The sequence below is a fragment of the Rattus norvegicus genome, chromosome 4 (assembly GCF_021556685.1).
Source record: "Rattus norvegicus strain SHRSP/BbbUtx chromosome 4, alternate assembly SHRSP_T2T, whole genome shotgun sequence".
Taxonomy (NCBI): Eukaryota; Metazoa; Chordata; class Mammalia; order Rodentia; family Muridae; genus Rattus; species Rattus norvegicus.
Genome location: NC_141537.1, coordinates 61,426,640 through 61,444,741, shown reverse-complemented (window position 1 = coordinate 61,444,741; position 18,102 = coordinate 61,426,640). Strand labels below are relative to the sequence as shown.

At 44.5% G+C, this 18,102-nt stretch overlaps 1 protein-coding gene and 1 long non-coding RNA gene across 3 annotated transcripts in view; one reads left to right on the top strand and one right to left on the bottom strand.

Annotated features, from left to right (window-relative positions):
* Nucleotides 1-272: 272 nt before the first annotated feature.
* On the bottom strand, nucleotides 273-7,808 carry 1700012A03Rikl (RIKEN cDNA 1700012A03 gene like). The gene is made up of 3 exons (NM_001402355.1): nucleotides 7,702-7,808; nucleotides 6,306-6,679; nucleotides 273-740 (listed from the first exon to the last, which is right to left on the bottom strand). Exons 2-3 carry the CDS (start codon nucleotides 6,399-6,401, stop codon nucleotides 414-416), a joined length of 423 nt encoding a protein of 140 aa, NP_001389284.1. The 5' UTR covers nucleotides 6,402-6,679; nucleotides 7,702-7,808; the 3' UTR covers nucleotides 273-413.
* The window catches only part of LOC102549088 (uncharacterized), a 42,311-nt gene continuing 25,398 nt past the window's right edge, over nucleotides 1,190-18,102 (top strand). For both annotated transcript variants that reach the window (XR_015685979.1, XR_015685978.1), the window contains exons 1-2: nucleotides 1,190-1,277; nucleotides 15,938-16,022. This is a non-coding gene — a long non-coding RNA (uncharacterized LOC102549088). The remainder of the gene's footprint in view (nucleotides 1,278-15,937; nucleotides 16,023-18,102) is intronic.

Below are 18,102 nucleotides of genomic sequence, written 5' to 3'. Positions count from 1 at the left end.
TTTGTTTCTTTTGCAAAGATCAGGGATTAAACTGAGGACCCCATGCATGTTGACCAAGCCCCTCCTACTGAACTACATCCCCCAGTGGTGGCCTTCACTATCACACACTGCTTTTGTGTTTCAATTCTATGGTAATTACATATACTACATGTGTATGCTGTGTTGCACTGTGTGAAGAATCTAGCAGTCTTGAAAATAACTTTGGGAAGCATCTCAAAGACCTTCTGGTGACCTCACACCACCGGAATAGCTGCCATCTCCCCAAGTAAACATTTTTAGCAGGACGCTGTGGGAACCTTTACTGTCTTTCTACCTTATCCTAGCCCAAACATTGCTGAAACACTGGAAGGAAGCATTCTGCCACCTTCTTGCCTGCTCCTCTGCACCTCCCTCTCACTGGGAGAGTAGAAAGTTCAAGGGTTGGGTGAGAACATGGCTTCTTGGCTCTGCTGAGGTGTCGCAATTGTCTCTACAGCCACGTCCACAGCAGAATGCTCTTTGCCACCACTTCTGTCCACAGCAGGATGCTCTTTGCCACCACTTCTGCGGCATGCGTCTCTCTGCAGCCACTTCTCCAGCAGGCTTCTCTCTTCAGCAGGCTTCCCTCTGCAGCAGGCGTCTCTATCCAGCCACTTCTGCAGTAAGCTTCTCTCTTCACCCCCTTCTGCAGCAGGCTTCTCTGGGCAGACTCTTGGCTTTTTCTTACTCGGCTCTGCTTTAGAATGACTCCAGAACTGGAACTAGAGGAAAAGATTTAAAGAGAAGATCTTTGAGTTTAATCTCCTTCTAATTCAGATTTGCCAGCCATGGAGCTAATTTTAAAATCCTCTATTTGACTTCTTGCCTCTTTAAAAAAAAAGAATTTAGAATTCACAGAGGAGGAATATATAATTAAATAACTTTTTTTCTAGTCCCTCATAAAAGGGAACACCAATTACACTGAGGTAGGTTGGCAGAGAATACTTATGATTGGAAAGAAAGGGGTCATAACAAGTTACCACATGTATCATCAACATGACAATGTCTATCCTATATTGAGCATTTACTGCAATCAGGCATGGTGCTGAGTATTAGAAGACATTTTCCTTCTTAATCCTACCACAGCATTCCAGAGGAAGGAAGGAACCCTGAGCAATAGCAGGACAGTGTCTGATGATTCTGGGATGGAATCCACATGTAGGATAACTTCCCAGCCCACATTCTGAAATACCACTTGAAAGAAGACTTTTACTCTTGAGCCTCCTGCTTCAGAAGGGACAGCCACACCCCGTTTCAAGGTAGCTATAATAGATTGCCACTACAGGTAGGGCTCAGCTGGAGAGAGTCAAAAGCAAGATAAATGTGGACAAGAACAGGTTATTCAAATACTGAAATCACCACAATGCCAGGAAGCAGGGAATGCTTGGGCATTGGTTTCCAAGGGACTCACACAGAGGTAGACTAAGGAGTCAACATTGTAGAAATCTCTGAGGGATCTCACAAGCTCACAAAGGGATCTCACAAAGGTTTGTCTTGCTATCTTTACCCATTCCCTACAGAAATAAGTTAACTATGATAACCTTTTCCCTCATGCTTAGCTGTGGACATTAGAGCTCCATTGAAGTTCAGAGTTCATTCCATTCCTGCATCTTAGATCAGTGAGTGGGTTGGGAGAAGGGATGTCATCACCCAAAGACAAAGTAGGGATCAATTTATCAGGAACCCAAGAGTTCTGAGTCCTATCCCAAAGTTTCTTCCATGAACTCTTACAAAGCTTGAGGGGTTTGTTTTGTTTTGTTGTTGTTGTTGTTGTTTGCTCTATTTTAGGTTCTACCAAAGTTCATGGGCCATAGACACTGGATTAGATTCCATAAAAAATAGAGTCAGTGTCCAGTCTTCAGTTGTGGACTTACAAGGTGGCTCATGGAACTAGAGCCATGATAGAAGAAGACAGAAGGGCACATTCAGATCAGCATGGTAGAATGGTAGCTCTTCAAACTTGTAGGCTATAAACAGATTACAGCAACTGTGACAGAGGAAGAAATGATTGATTTTTCTATGTCAAGAGCAACTTCTAATTAACACACTTCATAATAGCCAATATTCTGTATCTCTAGAGACATCTATCCTAACAGCTGAAGGTGTGCCCATACCCCATCTCCCTCTCTCTGCCCTGACACATAGCCTTTAGACTGCCAAGTGGCCTTCAAGAATCCAGTAATCATTCCAATGTCAAAGTGTAAGACCCAGAACATTGTGCCCCAGCTCTCTGGAACTTCATAGCTAAGCCACCTCTTGGGTTACCTCATCATCCTGTATAGATCTCTGCCACCAGACTAGAAAAGATCCCTCAGTAAAGAATGCCATGTCATTGGAATATGGAAAAGTGTGAATCTCAGCCCTGGGCAGGCCAATTAATGCAGGGAGAGGTGCAAGGAGAAACAGAGGGCAAGTGTTCCGGGGCAGGTGGTTCTGGTTCACAAAGGCTCTCTACACTGACGAAAGATCCCTCTTCCTTTCTGAGGATCCAAGCTTCCCTGCTGTTCTTTTAATAGAAGCATTTTCCCTGCTTCACCCCCCCCCCAAAAAAAACCCTCGCAAATATGTTGTGTGAAATATCAGAACTAATTAGACCAAATGGTGCTCATATCTGTCACTGGTTTTCTGGGGGAGAGCAGCCTGTGTCATGGAGGGAATTTTATTAACTAATTAAGGGCCTTGTTTAAGGGGAATGCCCTATTCCTGGGAGAAAGCAGAATGGGAGGACTAAACAGTATGGTCTGATGGAGGAAGATCAAAAAGAGAGAAGGGACACAGTGAGAAAGGGGAGTCTAGGAGATGGTGTGGAAGGAATAGGTTGATGCTGATCTAAGTCCATGGGCTGTGAGTTCCACGGTTCTGATGGTCAAAGTGGGATAGCATTTGTTCTGAAATGTGAATGTACCTACCACACTAATTTAAGAAAAAAAGGAGGAAGAAGGAGGTGGTGTATCCATTGTTGGTATTTCCTGACTGTGGATGTTACTGTCAGTTCATTAAGGCAAAAAGCAAGCCATAACTGTGTTCTCCAACTCTCAGCAGAGTTGGTATTGGCAGTCACCCCTAAATTTTGACTAGAATGTTGTATGGGAAGAAGAAAAAACTACTTACAGGCATCATTTAGGTTGGAAATATTTTGACTTTTTTTTCTTCTTTAAGGAACATTTGAACAGAAGTAAGAGAAAAGGAACCTAAGGATCTTGCAGCCGAGAGGCTCAGGAAAACTTTTAGCTATCATCATAAATTCAAAGTACTATTGTGTAAAAGGGGTAGTGGTGGTGCTTTGCATGAGAATACTTTTATGTTTGAACACTTGGCCCCTAGTTGTTGGAACTGTTTGGGAAGGATTGGGAGGTGTGGCTTGGTTGGATAGAATGTATCATTGTTGGGAGTGTGCTTGAAAGTTTCAAAAGTCTGCACAATTCCTCATTAGCTTTCAGTTGCCACTCCAGTCCCAAGCCTTCCTCCCTGTTACTGTGCTGCCCATCAGGATGATCTTGGACTTGCCCTCTGAAGTCTATAAGTTGTCTTAGTCATGGTGTCTTGTCACAGTAATAGAAAAGTAGCTAAGACAAAGTAGGTTAATCCCCAAAGTCAAAAACAGGGTAATTAGGGAGAGTTTGATGCATAACAATGAAGATTTTTTAAGTGATGATGACTATTTGAGGGATAAAACAAGCTATCTGTTGCCATGAGGCACTGGTTTCCCTATGTATCAGAGCCAAGGCAAAGAGAAGCTGAAAGAGATAGTACCCTTCAGACTTCTTGAACATTCAGTGTCCCAAGTATGTCAATTTAGAATAGCAATGGGTAATGTTTCCATTGTATGCACTGAAGAAGGATTACAAGATCTGCCCTGAGCTGTAACTGAGCAAGGCACTGGAAAAGCCTGCAAGATCTCTTACTCCATGTGGAAGAAGATGAACAAGAATCTTTCATGAATAGCTGAGTGCTACCTGACCCAAATACAAGGTGAAGGAGGTAGAGGTGAATAGGCCCGCAAAGAGCTTCCATGACCCTCAATGTGCTTTGTAAGGCAAAGGCAGTATTGTGAGAAAACCCAGAGACTGTCTGGTTCACCTGCTTTAAGAGTATGCTTAGTCACATCCCTTTTATGGTCCCCTTCCTGTGCTACAGTGTGCAGTGAACTGTGTGTCAACTTCTCTCCTTTTTATCGCTCTCTTGTGCTTTGGATATAAAATGTAAAGCTGTGTCAACTTCAACATTTATTCTCATTGACAAACTTGAATTCCAGGCCTGAGCTTTGGAACAGAGGATGGGAACACTTAGAGTGCTGGGAACAGGAGGCAGTGCTGAGAACAAGGTACCAATCCTGCGTAGGCTGTTCTCTATGATGTGGGCAAATATGTAGTCCCCACTAGTTGAACATGACCTCAGTTTCATTTGCTCATCTAAACTGATAACTCTGATACTTTGCTCACAGGACTCATAGGAAGAAACTTATATGCTAAGTAAATTCCTGGAAGATACTATGGCACACAGTGCTTTTTCTGAGGAGCCACTTGATACTGGGCCCTCCAAGCAGACATTATTTAACCTCTTGAGGGGTTGCCTAGGTTACCTTTTTTTTACCACTATGACTCAACAGCTGACAGAAACCTACTTAAAGGAGAAAGGGCTTACTATGGCTCACAGTTTAGAGAGGATTCAGTCTCCCACAGCTGAGAAGGTATAGCAGTAGGCAGCTACATCATGGTGGGAATGTGGAGCTAGGAACTCTCATCTCCTCACAATAGGAAGCCCAGCCACGAACTTCAAGACCCAGCACACAATGATGGACCTACCTCCTAAAGTCCCCACTATCTCCCAAGACAGCACTACCAGATGGGACCCAAATCTTCAAGCACATGATCCCTTGAGAGATGTTTTACATCCAAGCCACAAAAGGGGAATAAAAAGGAGAGGTCTCAATAATCAAGGCTGCCACCAAATGGGTAGCATGCCTGGATCAAGGTTATCCCTTCAGAATGGCAACTGCTCAAATACATCAATCAAACAAACAAAAAAAGGAAGTGAAGGTGATCAGAGCAAAACTGTCTGTGGAAATGGAGTGGGGGGGGGTGTTCTGTTACTCATATGACTTTTGTCCTTGCCCCACAAATCATATGGCCATCCTTCTGGAGGCTGCTGGAAAGGAAGAGGCAGGCTCTTCCGGGGGTTCTGCTCTTGCTACTCCAGAGGGCCAATGCTGACATGCTCAGGGCTCTTTGCCAGCTTTGGGCTTTCTCCTTAGATCCTTAGATTCTATTGGATGGGAGAACTGAGACAAGCAGCTTGGACTGGTTCAAAGTCACAGGATGAATATGTGTCAGACCTGGGACCAGATCTTGCACTCCCCTCCTGTTCTGAGGTTCTCCAGCCTTGCCTGTTCCCCATCCCACCTCCTAAACATTCATTTCTCTGGTCTAACAAGGCTGCCCCTGCTCTTTGACTCTGCTTACTTTAATATACACATAGATTACAGCTACATTAAAGGAGCCTGAAAATACCAAAGCAGAACTAAAGCAATTATTATAATGCAGCCTTAACAGCAGCTGTAATGAGACAGAATTAAAAATGTGCCAGCGTAATCACAATTCACTGTTCCCAACGACCTTCCAGAACAGCCTTCGTTTGGAAAGAAACAGCCAGTCCTGAACTGTCAGATGGAAAGGAAAAATTCAATTGTGCTCCCCCATGGGACCAAGTCCCTGGCTACCAGATCTGGCTCCTCCACACAAAGGCATCTGTCCTGAAGCTGCCACTATGGGGTATTAGCCATTTGCTTGTAGGGAGCAGAGGGAAGGAACATGGATGGGGGAGCTGGTGCTCTTTCCATGGCACCAGGAATGTTTTTTTTTTCTGTTTCCATTTCTTTGCTGCTGAGGCTGCCTGTGGCACACTGGAGGGAATTCAAGTCTGCTCAGTAGCGCACCACAGTTGCTCGTGGTATGTGCTATGATGTGCTGCAGATTATACTAACTCATGCTTCGTGCTACTACAGTTGTCCCAAAGTAACCCTGAGATGTCTGTTGGTTTACCCCTCTACTATATGAACAAGGGAACAGACACTTAGAGATACTGTGCTGTCATTCAGACCCAGGGCCCAAATCCTTGTCTTTAGAGTCCGCATGTTAACTCTCATGATTTTATGGGTCCTGCACCCAGCAGAAGTCAAAGAGAAAGACATCTCAATTCATTTGACATTACTTGTTTTGATGTGAGAGCCCAGGCTGGAGGGGACAAGGGACATTGAGGAAGAAGTAAGGAAAGGAAACAGAAAGTACCTCAGCCGAAAGCTCCTGAAGGCCAATGCACACTTGCCAGAAGTCATGGGCATATGAACAAATAACAGTGTTTGGTCGTCTCATTTCTGTTTCCATGGCTCCTCTAGAGAGTTCAGCAATGATGAAGCGAAGTGGCAGGTGACAAAGTGTGGGCTTCTCTTCTCAGGTTACTCCTGAAAGCACTCAAACTTGGTGACTTAGCTGTTCCTTCTAACTAACCACAGACTAAGTTTTCTGGATCGGCAGCCATAAGTAAACCCAACAGACCACGCGCTTCAGTCATGCTTGGCTTACTTTGGAGTCTCCTGGAATTTGCTTGGGATTTGGTTTTCATAGCTTCATTTCAACATCTCTCCAAGTGAGTTGGTTCCCACCTGTACAGTTGGACAGAAGTTAGCACAGACAGCAGGAGTGAGGGTGATGAGTGATTCCTTTGTCCTCATCTAACTGGGCAAGCTACAGTGCCGAGCAGTCAGATTTTTTTGTTTGTGTTTTCTGTGCTTTGTTTTCTTACTTCAGCCCTACACAGGCAGTGTTCTACAATACTAATGCTAGGAACTATTCCCTGTGCGTTCTAGTGCAAAAAGCCTGTCTCTTTACCACAGGGCATATTGCACATGCGTTAGGAGTTCACAGCGTCTCTCTGCAGCTGCCCTGGGCTTCCACAAAAATATTTGCCCAAGTCTGTTCCCTACCCCACTTATAAGCAATTGTCAACCAATAGCTCCCCACTTGAGGTGACCAATGCCAAGAATTCATTGTAAGTTGATAACTGCACAAAGGGTCTTTGCCATTTCCAGAGACCTGATGATGTCCAAAGCTTCTTGCAAACCAGCTGTTTTCTATAGCAAGATGGCTGGTCCCCAGCTCACCCTGCATTCCAGGCACACAGTGCCGTGGAATCTAGCCATGTTTGTCGCTTCTCTGGTTGCCTTTGCTAGGGAGTGAGGATATTAGTGAGGAACCTTTTCCATCTCCATCCAGTGGACCGTCACACCCCTTTGTGACACTTATTCTTTACTTCCCATTAGTATTTTAAAACGGAGATGGCATATGTAGCCATTTGGCTTAAAGAGACTAACCTCCTGTGCCCAAGTTTCTAGTATAGCAGAGAATGTTGAGGGGGGAAAACTGGGAGGATTTAGAATGGCAGAGACCCTCATCCTGAGGCTACATAGGATCCCTGCTTCTATTGGCCTGTGTCCGTTGGTCCTGCGACTATTCTTTTATGTCAGTGGACAGAGAAGCCTATAGTCTGACTATACTGACTGACTGACCATCCCAGCTCCCAGGCTAACATCAGCTTCCTTAAAAGGCTGGAGCATTCGACCCCAAGCAAAGAGGGTTAAGGACTATATGTGGGGTAAACTGAAGAATTTGTTGTTGATTTTCTTGCCTGATTTCCAGCGAGGAAAAGGGACTTCATCCTCTGGTTGTAAAGGAGGGTCTGTACTTTAGTGGTGAGTGGGAGGGTCAGGGTAGGGAGGAACCTCTATGAGCTTTGAGTCATGAGCAGCCAACTGTGACACATCTGTGCTGTGAGGTCAAGGGTTGACTGAAGACAGGGCAACTCAACTCACCTTCAGGGAGATTAGAACCAAGGCTTGAGTTTTAGATATATGAGAAAGTTTTGACCATTTGGAGAAACAGAAACAGAAAAATAAACAAAAATCACACACACACACAAAAGGATTTAGTCATCTAATACATTTTTATTGCTGTTTGTTAGTTTTGATGACTTGGGATGGGTCTTGCTCTGTAGTTCTCTTAGTCTGTTCTGGAACTCTCTGTGTGACCATAATGTATAGCAATTTTACCTCCTCAACTTCCTGAGTGCTAGCATTCTCAGTGCAAGAGCGTCTCATAGAAACTTGCACACAGGGAACAGACAAACGAACAGCATCTGAGAAGCCTTTTCCAAGCTCTAAGCAGTCCCTACTTGTCCCCAGCCCAACTCTGGGTTTTGCATTAGTTTTCAGACCCCTTGGGTACAGGCAGCTCCAGCCAACATCTCATCTCCTACCTCCAGGCGCTAATGAGATACAGAGAGGAGTCTGCAGTCCTGATGGTTGCAACTTTTGTTGCTGCTGCTTTTGAAAATATCTTTCTTGAGTCCTCCGCTAACGACTTGTTAGCACATGGCCTGAGTGAGGGAGTAGTTTTTAGCCCTCAAGACAGTATGATGCCCTCTTCAGCCTCCAGGATAGAAGTCTCCAGACATTTGTCCACTGTGTCCCTAGGTAGATGCTCTGGAGCCTCTCGAGCAGTTCCTAACTCATATGCACCAGACCCCAACCAGGACCCAAGGCCAGGGAGCCAGGTGTTAAATCCCATGTTCCACAGAAGCAGTCTTTCCCCATCTGTCTTGCAAAGGTGTGAATGAGTTGAGAGAAGATGAAGAAGGGGAAAAGGAGTAAAATTAGCAGCCCTAGCAACCCCTTCCATTAATACAACAATACAGCACCATCAACACACACACACACACACACACACACACACACACACACACACATACACACACACACACACACACACACACACACACACACACACACACGTGCATACAATTAGTCAGCCAACACCAACCATAGCCAACAAACTAACACCTCCCACTATGGGGTGTCTAGAAAGAGTCAAATTAGGACTCTGGTCCTAGCTGACCCAATATGAGATTCTTTATTCTCTGAATATACATATCCTTTTGTTATTATTGCTAGTCAGCTACAGTTTTACAAAAATCCAATATGTCTGTTCATACCACCTATAACTTAATATCCTGAGAACAATTCATTCTCAGGAGACTCAGTAGAGTTAGGCTTTAGCGTGGATCCTTTTAGGCAGGTGTTTCTGGCTTTGCCTGCCTAACAGAGATGAGGAGCCAACTAGCTACTACCGCTATGCAGTGTCTGCCTCCCCTCTCCCTTCCTTTGTTAATAAAGCTCCCAAATTCACATTTCTGCTTCTCACGCAAGCTACAATAAACTAGCCACATACTATGAGCCTCGTGTGTACTGTTTGCCAAAAGCAGAGTACTCCCTAGCCAGGATCTTTTTGTAGATCACTTCAGCCTGACCACCTCCCACTTCTAGACACACAGTCCATGCTCCTGAACCTCCCTGGGCACTCCCCTTCACTGCTCCACGTCAGCACCTGCCTGCTTCTATCCCTCTCTTTCTTCACTTACACAATAATGATGTGCTTCATTCTGAGTTAGTGGAGAGCTCACGCTTTGGGGGAAATGCTGCCTAAAATATATTTTTCAATATTTATTTTGAGGCATTGGTTCTGTTTATGTGAGTGTTTACACAGTGTGCTTTCTTTCATTTCTTCTTACCTCGAATGCTGGGCATCTATCTTGCACAGGTGTGAACAGACTTGACAAAGCACAAAAGGAAGAGAACAGAAATAATCTGCACACTCTTACTGCCACATCACAGCCACTCGTGTGTACAGTCCACACACACACCTCTATACACACACACATACACACACACACACACACACACACACACACACACACACACACACACACAGGTTCTTCAGTCAGTCATGATAGAACAAGGCCAACACTTAAGTCCCAAAGAGAAGCTACACTTTACATAGTTCTTGTAAGTTGCATATCCTTTAGATTCAAAATCTTTTTTTAAAATGCAAATTGAGTGACTGTCACTAATAATCCTAATGTGTCTTGATTTGTTTATTTGAACTTATTATGTAATTACAACTATTTGGATAGAAAGGCCTCAGCAGATCTCTCAAGCTTCTGCAGATTTTTCTGAGCATGCCCAGAAGACAAGGCTCTTACTGTTCATGACCCAGGTCATTTCTCAGGGTTGCATTTGTACCAAGAAATCTTAGAGAATTAGGCCATATCTCCCTCTGGGACCCTCTAGCAAGCTTGCTGCTTGCTATTAAAAAACAAAAAAGCAGATTCCCCAGTCTCAGCTTTCCTCAGCTGCAACACAAGCCCAGCACACTTACCACATCAATATAGGCATTCTCCTGGGACTTGGGGCACAAAGGGAACCCAAACTCTTGTATGCTGTTCATGCTGGTTGCTGTGTGAGTACCAGAATCCTTTGTCTTCAACCCATCTAAAACTCAGGACTTTCATGCTTTCTGACAGCATCCAGAAGCTAGTCAACTAACTTAGTAGCCTCTGGTTAATCCCAGATCCCTCACAGATCTGACAGTAACTTCAATGGTTCTTTCCCCCATTTCCTCATAGCATGCTTCTCTCAAACTAAGTCAGCTTTATCTTATTTGGTATAGCTGCTGTTTCCAAAGGAATACATTCAACCTCTCTGTTCTTGGTGGTGGCTCTAGAGACCTCCTTAGACTTTACATAATTTGAAATTAAACAAAATTTCCATCCTTTGGTTCCCCACCCAACCATCTTCCACAGTGCTTGTTGGGATCTGCCATTTCAGTTTCCTCTTCATTTTGGTATCCGTGCATTGTTAGAGTTGCTGTTCATTTAGACTTACGAAAGGCTTACCTTTTTACTGCTGTTTAGTCAGAACTGTGCTGGCATTCATTTTCCTGCAAAAATGGTCTCCTCAGTCTCAGAGGCTAACAATGGGGGGTTTTGCTCACTAGACTATAGCGCAACTGTGCAGGAGAGTGCATGCAGCCTCTTCATGCTTTAAATGCTATGGGGCTGATGAATGAGGGGGGAGCACACTGTCAATGTCATTCTGGGGTGTCAAGATGGGTTAGAAAGAGAGTGGGCATGATTCTTTTACTCAGAAAAGACTAGTGTGACAGTGTCCACAGCATTCAGAAGCCAGGTTCCCTATCTTGTGCCCTGGATCTCAGGGTCTCACAACTCTGCTGACACTTCAAGGAAGCAAAACTCCCATAAACTCAAGGCCCAAAGCAGTAAAAGTCTGCAATGTGAACCCCTGTTGACTCACACCGTCTAAAAGAGGAGCAGAGCAGCCACTAAACACAGACACACAGACACAGATACACACACACACACACACACACACACACACACACACAGAGAGACAGAGAGAGACAGAGACAGAGAGAGACAGAGAAAGAGAGAGACACAGACAGAGAGAGACAGAGAGACAGAGAGACCGTGTGTGTGTGTGTGTGTGTGTGTGTGTGTGTGTTTCTGTTGGACACCCACCTATCCTTGCCACTCAGGGATGTTCTTGATCATTGGTTGACAGTGGGTTTACAAATGTCCATTAGGTCCTTGTCAAGATGACTGTTTGGTTCTTGTTGCCCTGGTAGCTGTTAAGGGGAGACAGCCCAAGGGCAGTCCATTCCTAGATGCCTCTCCAGTTATCACCTATAACTGTTAAAGCTATGTTTGCCTCATGCAACCCCGTGCCTAAGTGCGGAGCCAGTGTAGCAAGGTTGGTGGCATCGGCCACACACTGTATAAACACTAAGCATTCTGAACTCTTCCTTGTGAGTTTATACAAGTTCTTTCCGCCTTCATTTAATTCCCGACCTTCAGTGTCCTCCCTTGACTCCAGAACTAATTGGAATATCTCTCTGATAACTCTCCTCGGCATTGAATTGAGCAAGCAGGGGATGGAATATTGGTTCCTTTCTACCTCGAAGGCTCTCTGCTTTTTTGGAACAATGAAATAAAGTTTGCAGAGATTAACTTTTCCAATTTCAGCAAAGGTAGTCTTGCGCGGGTCACAGGAGATATTTTCAGACTTGCCCTTCAGAAACATGGCTTCCTCCAATCCACACAGTCACCCAATTTAGAAAGTAACTCAGATAGACATATGTAAAGAAAGACACTTCACACACACACACACACACACACACACACACACACACACACAGTCATTAATAAAACAACCATTGCAGATTGATTGAACTAGCTAAAGATTTGTACGGAGTCTGGCAGCAGAGGGTGGGGCTGTGGACCCTAAGTCTCATAACTCAAGAGAAAAGCCAGGTGGTGCTGAGGTCTCACCCTGAGACCTCATCCCCAGTCCAGCCTTCAGCATCAGTTGCTTGTTCAGCCAAGGCTAATGAGCTAAGTAGAACTCAGCAGTTCTGACTGTCCCTGGGGCTATGTCCTGCCTTCCCTAGCTCCAGTCCTCCCGGTTTTGTTCCCTAAAGCATCCTCCAAGCAGAGATCAATTAAAAGCAGGGGTGAGAACCACAGAAGGGCCTGTGGGAGGAGGTCTGTAGAAAGCCCTAGAGTCCTTTGTCTAAGGAATCATCCCTTCCTCTCCACTCCCCTCCAGCTCCCAACCTTGCCTTTAGAAGTCAGAAGGGGGCAAGCAGACACTGAGCAGGTGGCTCTGGCTGGTGCCTGGGCTGATGGCAGGTTGAGTGGGAAGAGGTTTGTCAGCATATGGGCTCAAAGAACACATGGCCCCCAGTTCCTGGGGACAGGAGGGGAACAGGCAGGAGCAGATGAACTGCTAAGCAACAGGGTTGGTAATTTCAATCAGAGAACTTTCCAGTGATAAGAAATAAGGGATGGCAGCCAGTAGGGGAGCATGGGAGGAGAAGCCAAGGGACTTGGTGGCCTAGTCTCTGAACAAGGGTAGCTGTGTTCGGTTCCTTTTTTAAATGAAAATTTGTCATGAATTCGAAGCTCTCGTTCTCCCCCACTTGCAGGGAGAAAGCAATAGAAGGTGATCCCCACAAACTTGCCTCCTAGGGGGAATGCCCACACAACTCAATACGTGCACATTGAAATGACTTCTTACCACAGAATAGTCGGTGGCTGAACTTCAACATGGATTTACAGATCATTTGGGAACCTTAGAATTCTTTTTAAATAGCACAGAAGAAGACATACCAGAGTGTGCACAGAGGTGGCCTCCAGGTTACAGGGTTGCAGGATGATTGTGTGTGTGTGTGTGTGTGCGCGTGCGTGCATGTGTGTGTGTGTGTGTGTGTGTGTGTGTGTGTGTACACTTGGATGACTATTCTCCATACTTTTCTGTACTTTGAATGACTGTGTAATGTGTATGTGCAGCCTCATTATTTTAAAAGACTATTCTAAATAAAAGCAGTGCAGATAAATAAAAGAAGAAACTGTAGCGTCTGATGGTTCTGGAATCTACCTATGATTGGTAAAATCCCCAAGGAAGATTTTTGTTTGTTATTTAATTTGACCTTCACAAACATCCTGAAAGATTTGCTGTATCCTTTGCACAGATGTGGAAACTGAATTTCAAGGGGGAAGGCAGCATCGCCAAGGTGGCATGAATGGTGGCTGCCAGGGTGAGATTTGAACCCAGATGTCTCTGGCACTAGGTTATGTAAGTAGTAGAAACAGGGCTCATGGCTATCTTTTGGGTACACTCCTTCACATGAAACAAACTATAAACTACATATTAAACAGGCTATGTCATGTGCTCCACGGGTGGTTTAGTGGATAAAGTTCCAGCTGTGTATGCATGAAGACTTAGTTTGGATCCCTAGGACCTATTTAAACAGCTGGGACAGCAGTATCTCTCTGATATCTCAGTGCTGGAGTTGGTGGGGAGGGGAAGGGCAGAGACAATTAGATCCCCAGAGTTTATGGACAAGCCAGTTCAACCAATATACTCCAAGTTCAATTGGAGACCCTGTCTCAACAACAACAACAACAACAACAACAATAACAAAACAACAACAACACAACAACAACAACAACAAGTGAAGAGCTAACAAGAAAGACACCCAACATTGACCTCTGGCTTCCACGTGCACATGTATACATGAGCACAAGCACAGCATGCACAAATGCAAACACGCGCACGCGCGCGCGCACACACACACACACACACACACACACACATAGACTCACACTCCATATATACATACACAAAAATAAATAAGATATAAATAATAGTGAAAGTGCAAGGCTAGGAAACAAAAGGACATAGGGAAATGCCCACTCTGAATACCAGCAAGCCATGCTAATTATAGTTGGGCATCTTCTGCCATGGTGCTCATCCCTCAAACAGAATAGCATTGGTCACCCACATACTGATGGATACTAGCATTCCACTAGTGAACGACTCATTTTACAGTTGAAATTGTGTTGTATTGTACATTTTAGTTCTTCCTCGTGCCTATTGGGTAGAAAAATGAAGGCTCTTCATTTTGGATGGGACAGTGGCTCTCCCCAACATTGCAGCTAGTGAAGCCCCCCTCAACTTCCTGTCATGTTCCTCCTCCATGGCATGCACTCCAGGGGACAGCTGAGAAGGAACAGTTGCTATTATGCCTCCTCCTCTGGGAATCCTTCATCCCACATTTTATGCTTCAACTTGAAAAGGCTCAGAGGCTCTTGTGCTGAGGCATTCCCAGCTAGTGGCACAGTTTGAGGAGGTTCTGTGAATCTTAGGAAAAAGGGCATACCTGGAGGAAATAGTCACCGGGAAACATGTATCCTGTTCCATACAGCCTCTGTTTCTTTCTAGACTGTTCTTACCCTCCACAAGTGGAGTAACATCTGTCACAGGTTCCTCCCACCAGGATATTCTGCTTCATCCATGGGCCAAGAACCAGTAAAGCCAAGACTAGCAGATTCAAGTTCCTGAGCCTGAACGAGTCTTCCCCCCATGAAGTTGATTACGTCATACTTCGTCACAGTGATATAAAGTCTGACCAACACACCACCTCAGATACTCCTCATTGTTCAGCACACAACACTCTGCCTTACTTCAGTAGTTTTAACGAGCTCCTTGTTCTCTAGGCTTGTTTTAAGGATTCCATGAATACACAGAAATGTATGCAAACATTATTGATGTGCACATGTGCATGCCTGCATGCACACGTGTGTGTGTGTGTGTGTGTGTGTGTGTGTGTGTGTGTGTACGCGCGCGCGCGTGCGCATACGTGCATGTAGAATCAAGGCTTCCAATAGATGCCCAGGCACATAGCAAATCCCTCCTTTAGTCTGTGTTTCTCTCATATCCATGCCTATTCTTTCCTGTCTCCTGCTTGCAAAGTTTCCTTTTTTTAACCACTATCTTCCTTTTCTTTAGTTCTTCACTTCTGCTTCCCCAGAATTCACTCCTTGTCCTTGGACTGTGAAGATGAAGCTCTAAGATTTCTTCTCCTTTGAGTCTCCTGACTCTCCTTTATTCTCATACCCCTCCTACTACTTGAATTCCTCTCTTTCCCCCAGACACTGGCTTGTGTCTAGTTAGACTGACATAAATGTCTGTAACTAGCAAGAGCCCAGTTCATCGGGGCAATCTCTGATTACTAGTAGAAACCATGAACACCACTCATCAAACAACCTGGTGATTGTTCATTTCCCTTATTGTTCATTTCCAAGAATACAATTGGCTGCTGCTAAGCTTTGGGGCACCTGGGACCTGGTCATAGCTTCTCTTGGCAGCAGAAGGAAGACATGATCAGGAACAGAAGCCAAGAGGCTATGGTACCTGCTCTGTGCCCCTTACTGTTCTGCTTAACCCAGTCCTTTGTTCGTGTTGGGGAGCACTGATCTACAAAAACAAATTACACCCCTCTCCCACCCAGAGCAGAGATGGACTCTAATGGCAATGCTCTTGGGCAATGTTGTGGAGTTACCTGGATCTCCACTTTACAGTGCTCAAATAGACAAGGTAGGACAGACTGTCTTTTCTCATGGGAAACAATGACTAGAAAGTGTCCTCAAATGATTGTGCTTCTTCCAGGCTATACACACGCCCAGGATTGACACATCTCACCATGCCCTGGGAGGAATTCAGCACAAACTAGAAGAAACAGAATGGCAAAGAGGTAAGTTTGGCTCACATGTGTTTAGATCATTTTAACTAACATTTATTGAGTGTCCACTGGGTACTGAAGCAATTGGTGATATACACTTTTTTGCCTAAAATACTCTCTAATGAGGGAAAGTAGCCAGCTGTTCATATGTAAGGAGAGAGAGGAAGAAGAAATAGAAAGATGCGATCTCTTGACCTTTATCAGAGAAGCTTCTTGCTGTAGATGAAAGTTAACACAGAGACCCTACGACTGGTCAGCCCTAAGTGGGACATTCGTATCACATCACATTCCTCCCTGAAAGGCTCAGGGATCTCCATGGAAGAGGGGACAAAAAGACTATCAGAACCAAAGGTAGGGCTGAAAAGGTGGCTCGGTCTTTAAGAGAACTGATTATTCTTTCAGAGGACCTGGGTTCAAAGTCCAGCACTCATATGGTGGCTAATAAGCATCCAGTTCCAGGATATCCAAAGCCTGGCCTCCAAAGGCAGTATATACATGTAGTATACACATAAACATACAGGTGAAACACCCATGAACATAAAATTAAATTAAATACATCGTAAAAACAAAAAGAGCCAATAAGCCTTTTCATAAAAGAGCCAGAGATAGTTTATAACATCAAAGAAATGGTGTTTTTCAGATACAACAGGAAAGATGTACCCTCACAGCAATTATAGCTTCCCAGGTAGAAGAGGGAAGGAGAACACAAAGATCCTGCCACTATCCGAGGAGATAATGATTTAATGGTTGCTGGACAAGGGAGAATCAACTTCCTTTAGTGAGAAGTGTCTGTCTCCCTAGTAGCCTGGCCACACAAAAGATGGATCCTCCTTGAAAGAATAGCTGGACAATACAAACTAGGTTTGATTGGGAAGAAGAAGAAGGAGAAGGAGGAGGAGGAGGAGGAAGAGGAGGAGGAGGAGGAGGAGGAGGAGGAAAGAAAACTCAAAGTAGGTAGAAGAGGTAGAAGGATGAAAAAGACAGTAATGGGAGAAGTGTGGAAAGGGAGGTAAATATATTAAAAATGCTTGGTATGAAGATAATAATAATAATAATGATGATAATAATAATAATAATAATAAATACAGAGAGAAAGAACACTAAAGAAAGACTAGTCTTAGGGGCTGAGAGAAGAGCTATCAATAGACTTAAAGTTTATGCTGTCACCAATGAGAGACTCTCATGGTTCAGCATAGTTACAAACTCCTGGGCCTTCATTATTTTCCTACACAAATATCTACCAACTAGAACATTCATGAACTACTCTTAGCTTGGGTCCCATGTAGGGAGTTTAGTGGGCTGAGGACAGACTTCATTGATTTAGGTGTCATTGAATCAGAAAGGGTTTATTTATAGTTTGGAGGTATAGAGTCCATTGTGATAGGGGACACATAGCAACAGGTACAGGAACTAGCAGATCACATTGTATTCACACAGAGGAAACAGAAGGAGAAGTGAGCATGGACATACTCTAAATCTCAAAACCTGCCCCAACTGACGTACTTCCTCCAGCAAGTCTCCATCCCATACATGTTCCCAACCTTAAGCTACCCAAACAGCACAACCAACTAAGTATCAAGTATCCAAACATATGAGCTTATGTGGACAACTTCATATTCAACCCACAATACTGGCTGTCCCAAACACAGTGTGAATCCAGCTGGTTAGGCAGTGACAGACATCCACGACTAGAAACTTCGCATAGGATCCAGATTGCTAATGGAGCCCAGTCAGGCAGCTGAAGGACAGAATGAGAAAATAAAGTTAGTGAAGTTAATGAGAGGCAGAATCTCCTTTTTGTCTTCCATCCTGCGATGGCATTTTATATTCTCTGTGGGGAAGGGTATGGGAGAGGGCAGGAAAGGCATTTGTGCATTGTTGTGGGTAACTTGATCCTAATGAAGGATAATAATGGAGGGGAGACGTCTCCTTGTGTCGGCTCACTTGGCATTATAACAAAGATGAAAAGAGCCCATGATGGATATGAAATATTTAGGACCTAGGCTTGCTGAATCTCTGAAAACAAAACCGAAAGCAAAATTTTTCTCATGCTGATCACCCGGTTCCTAGAAAGCCTCCGTTCAGTGGCCCA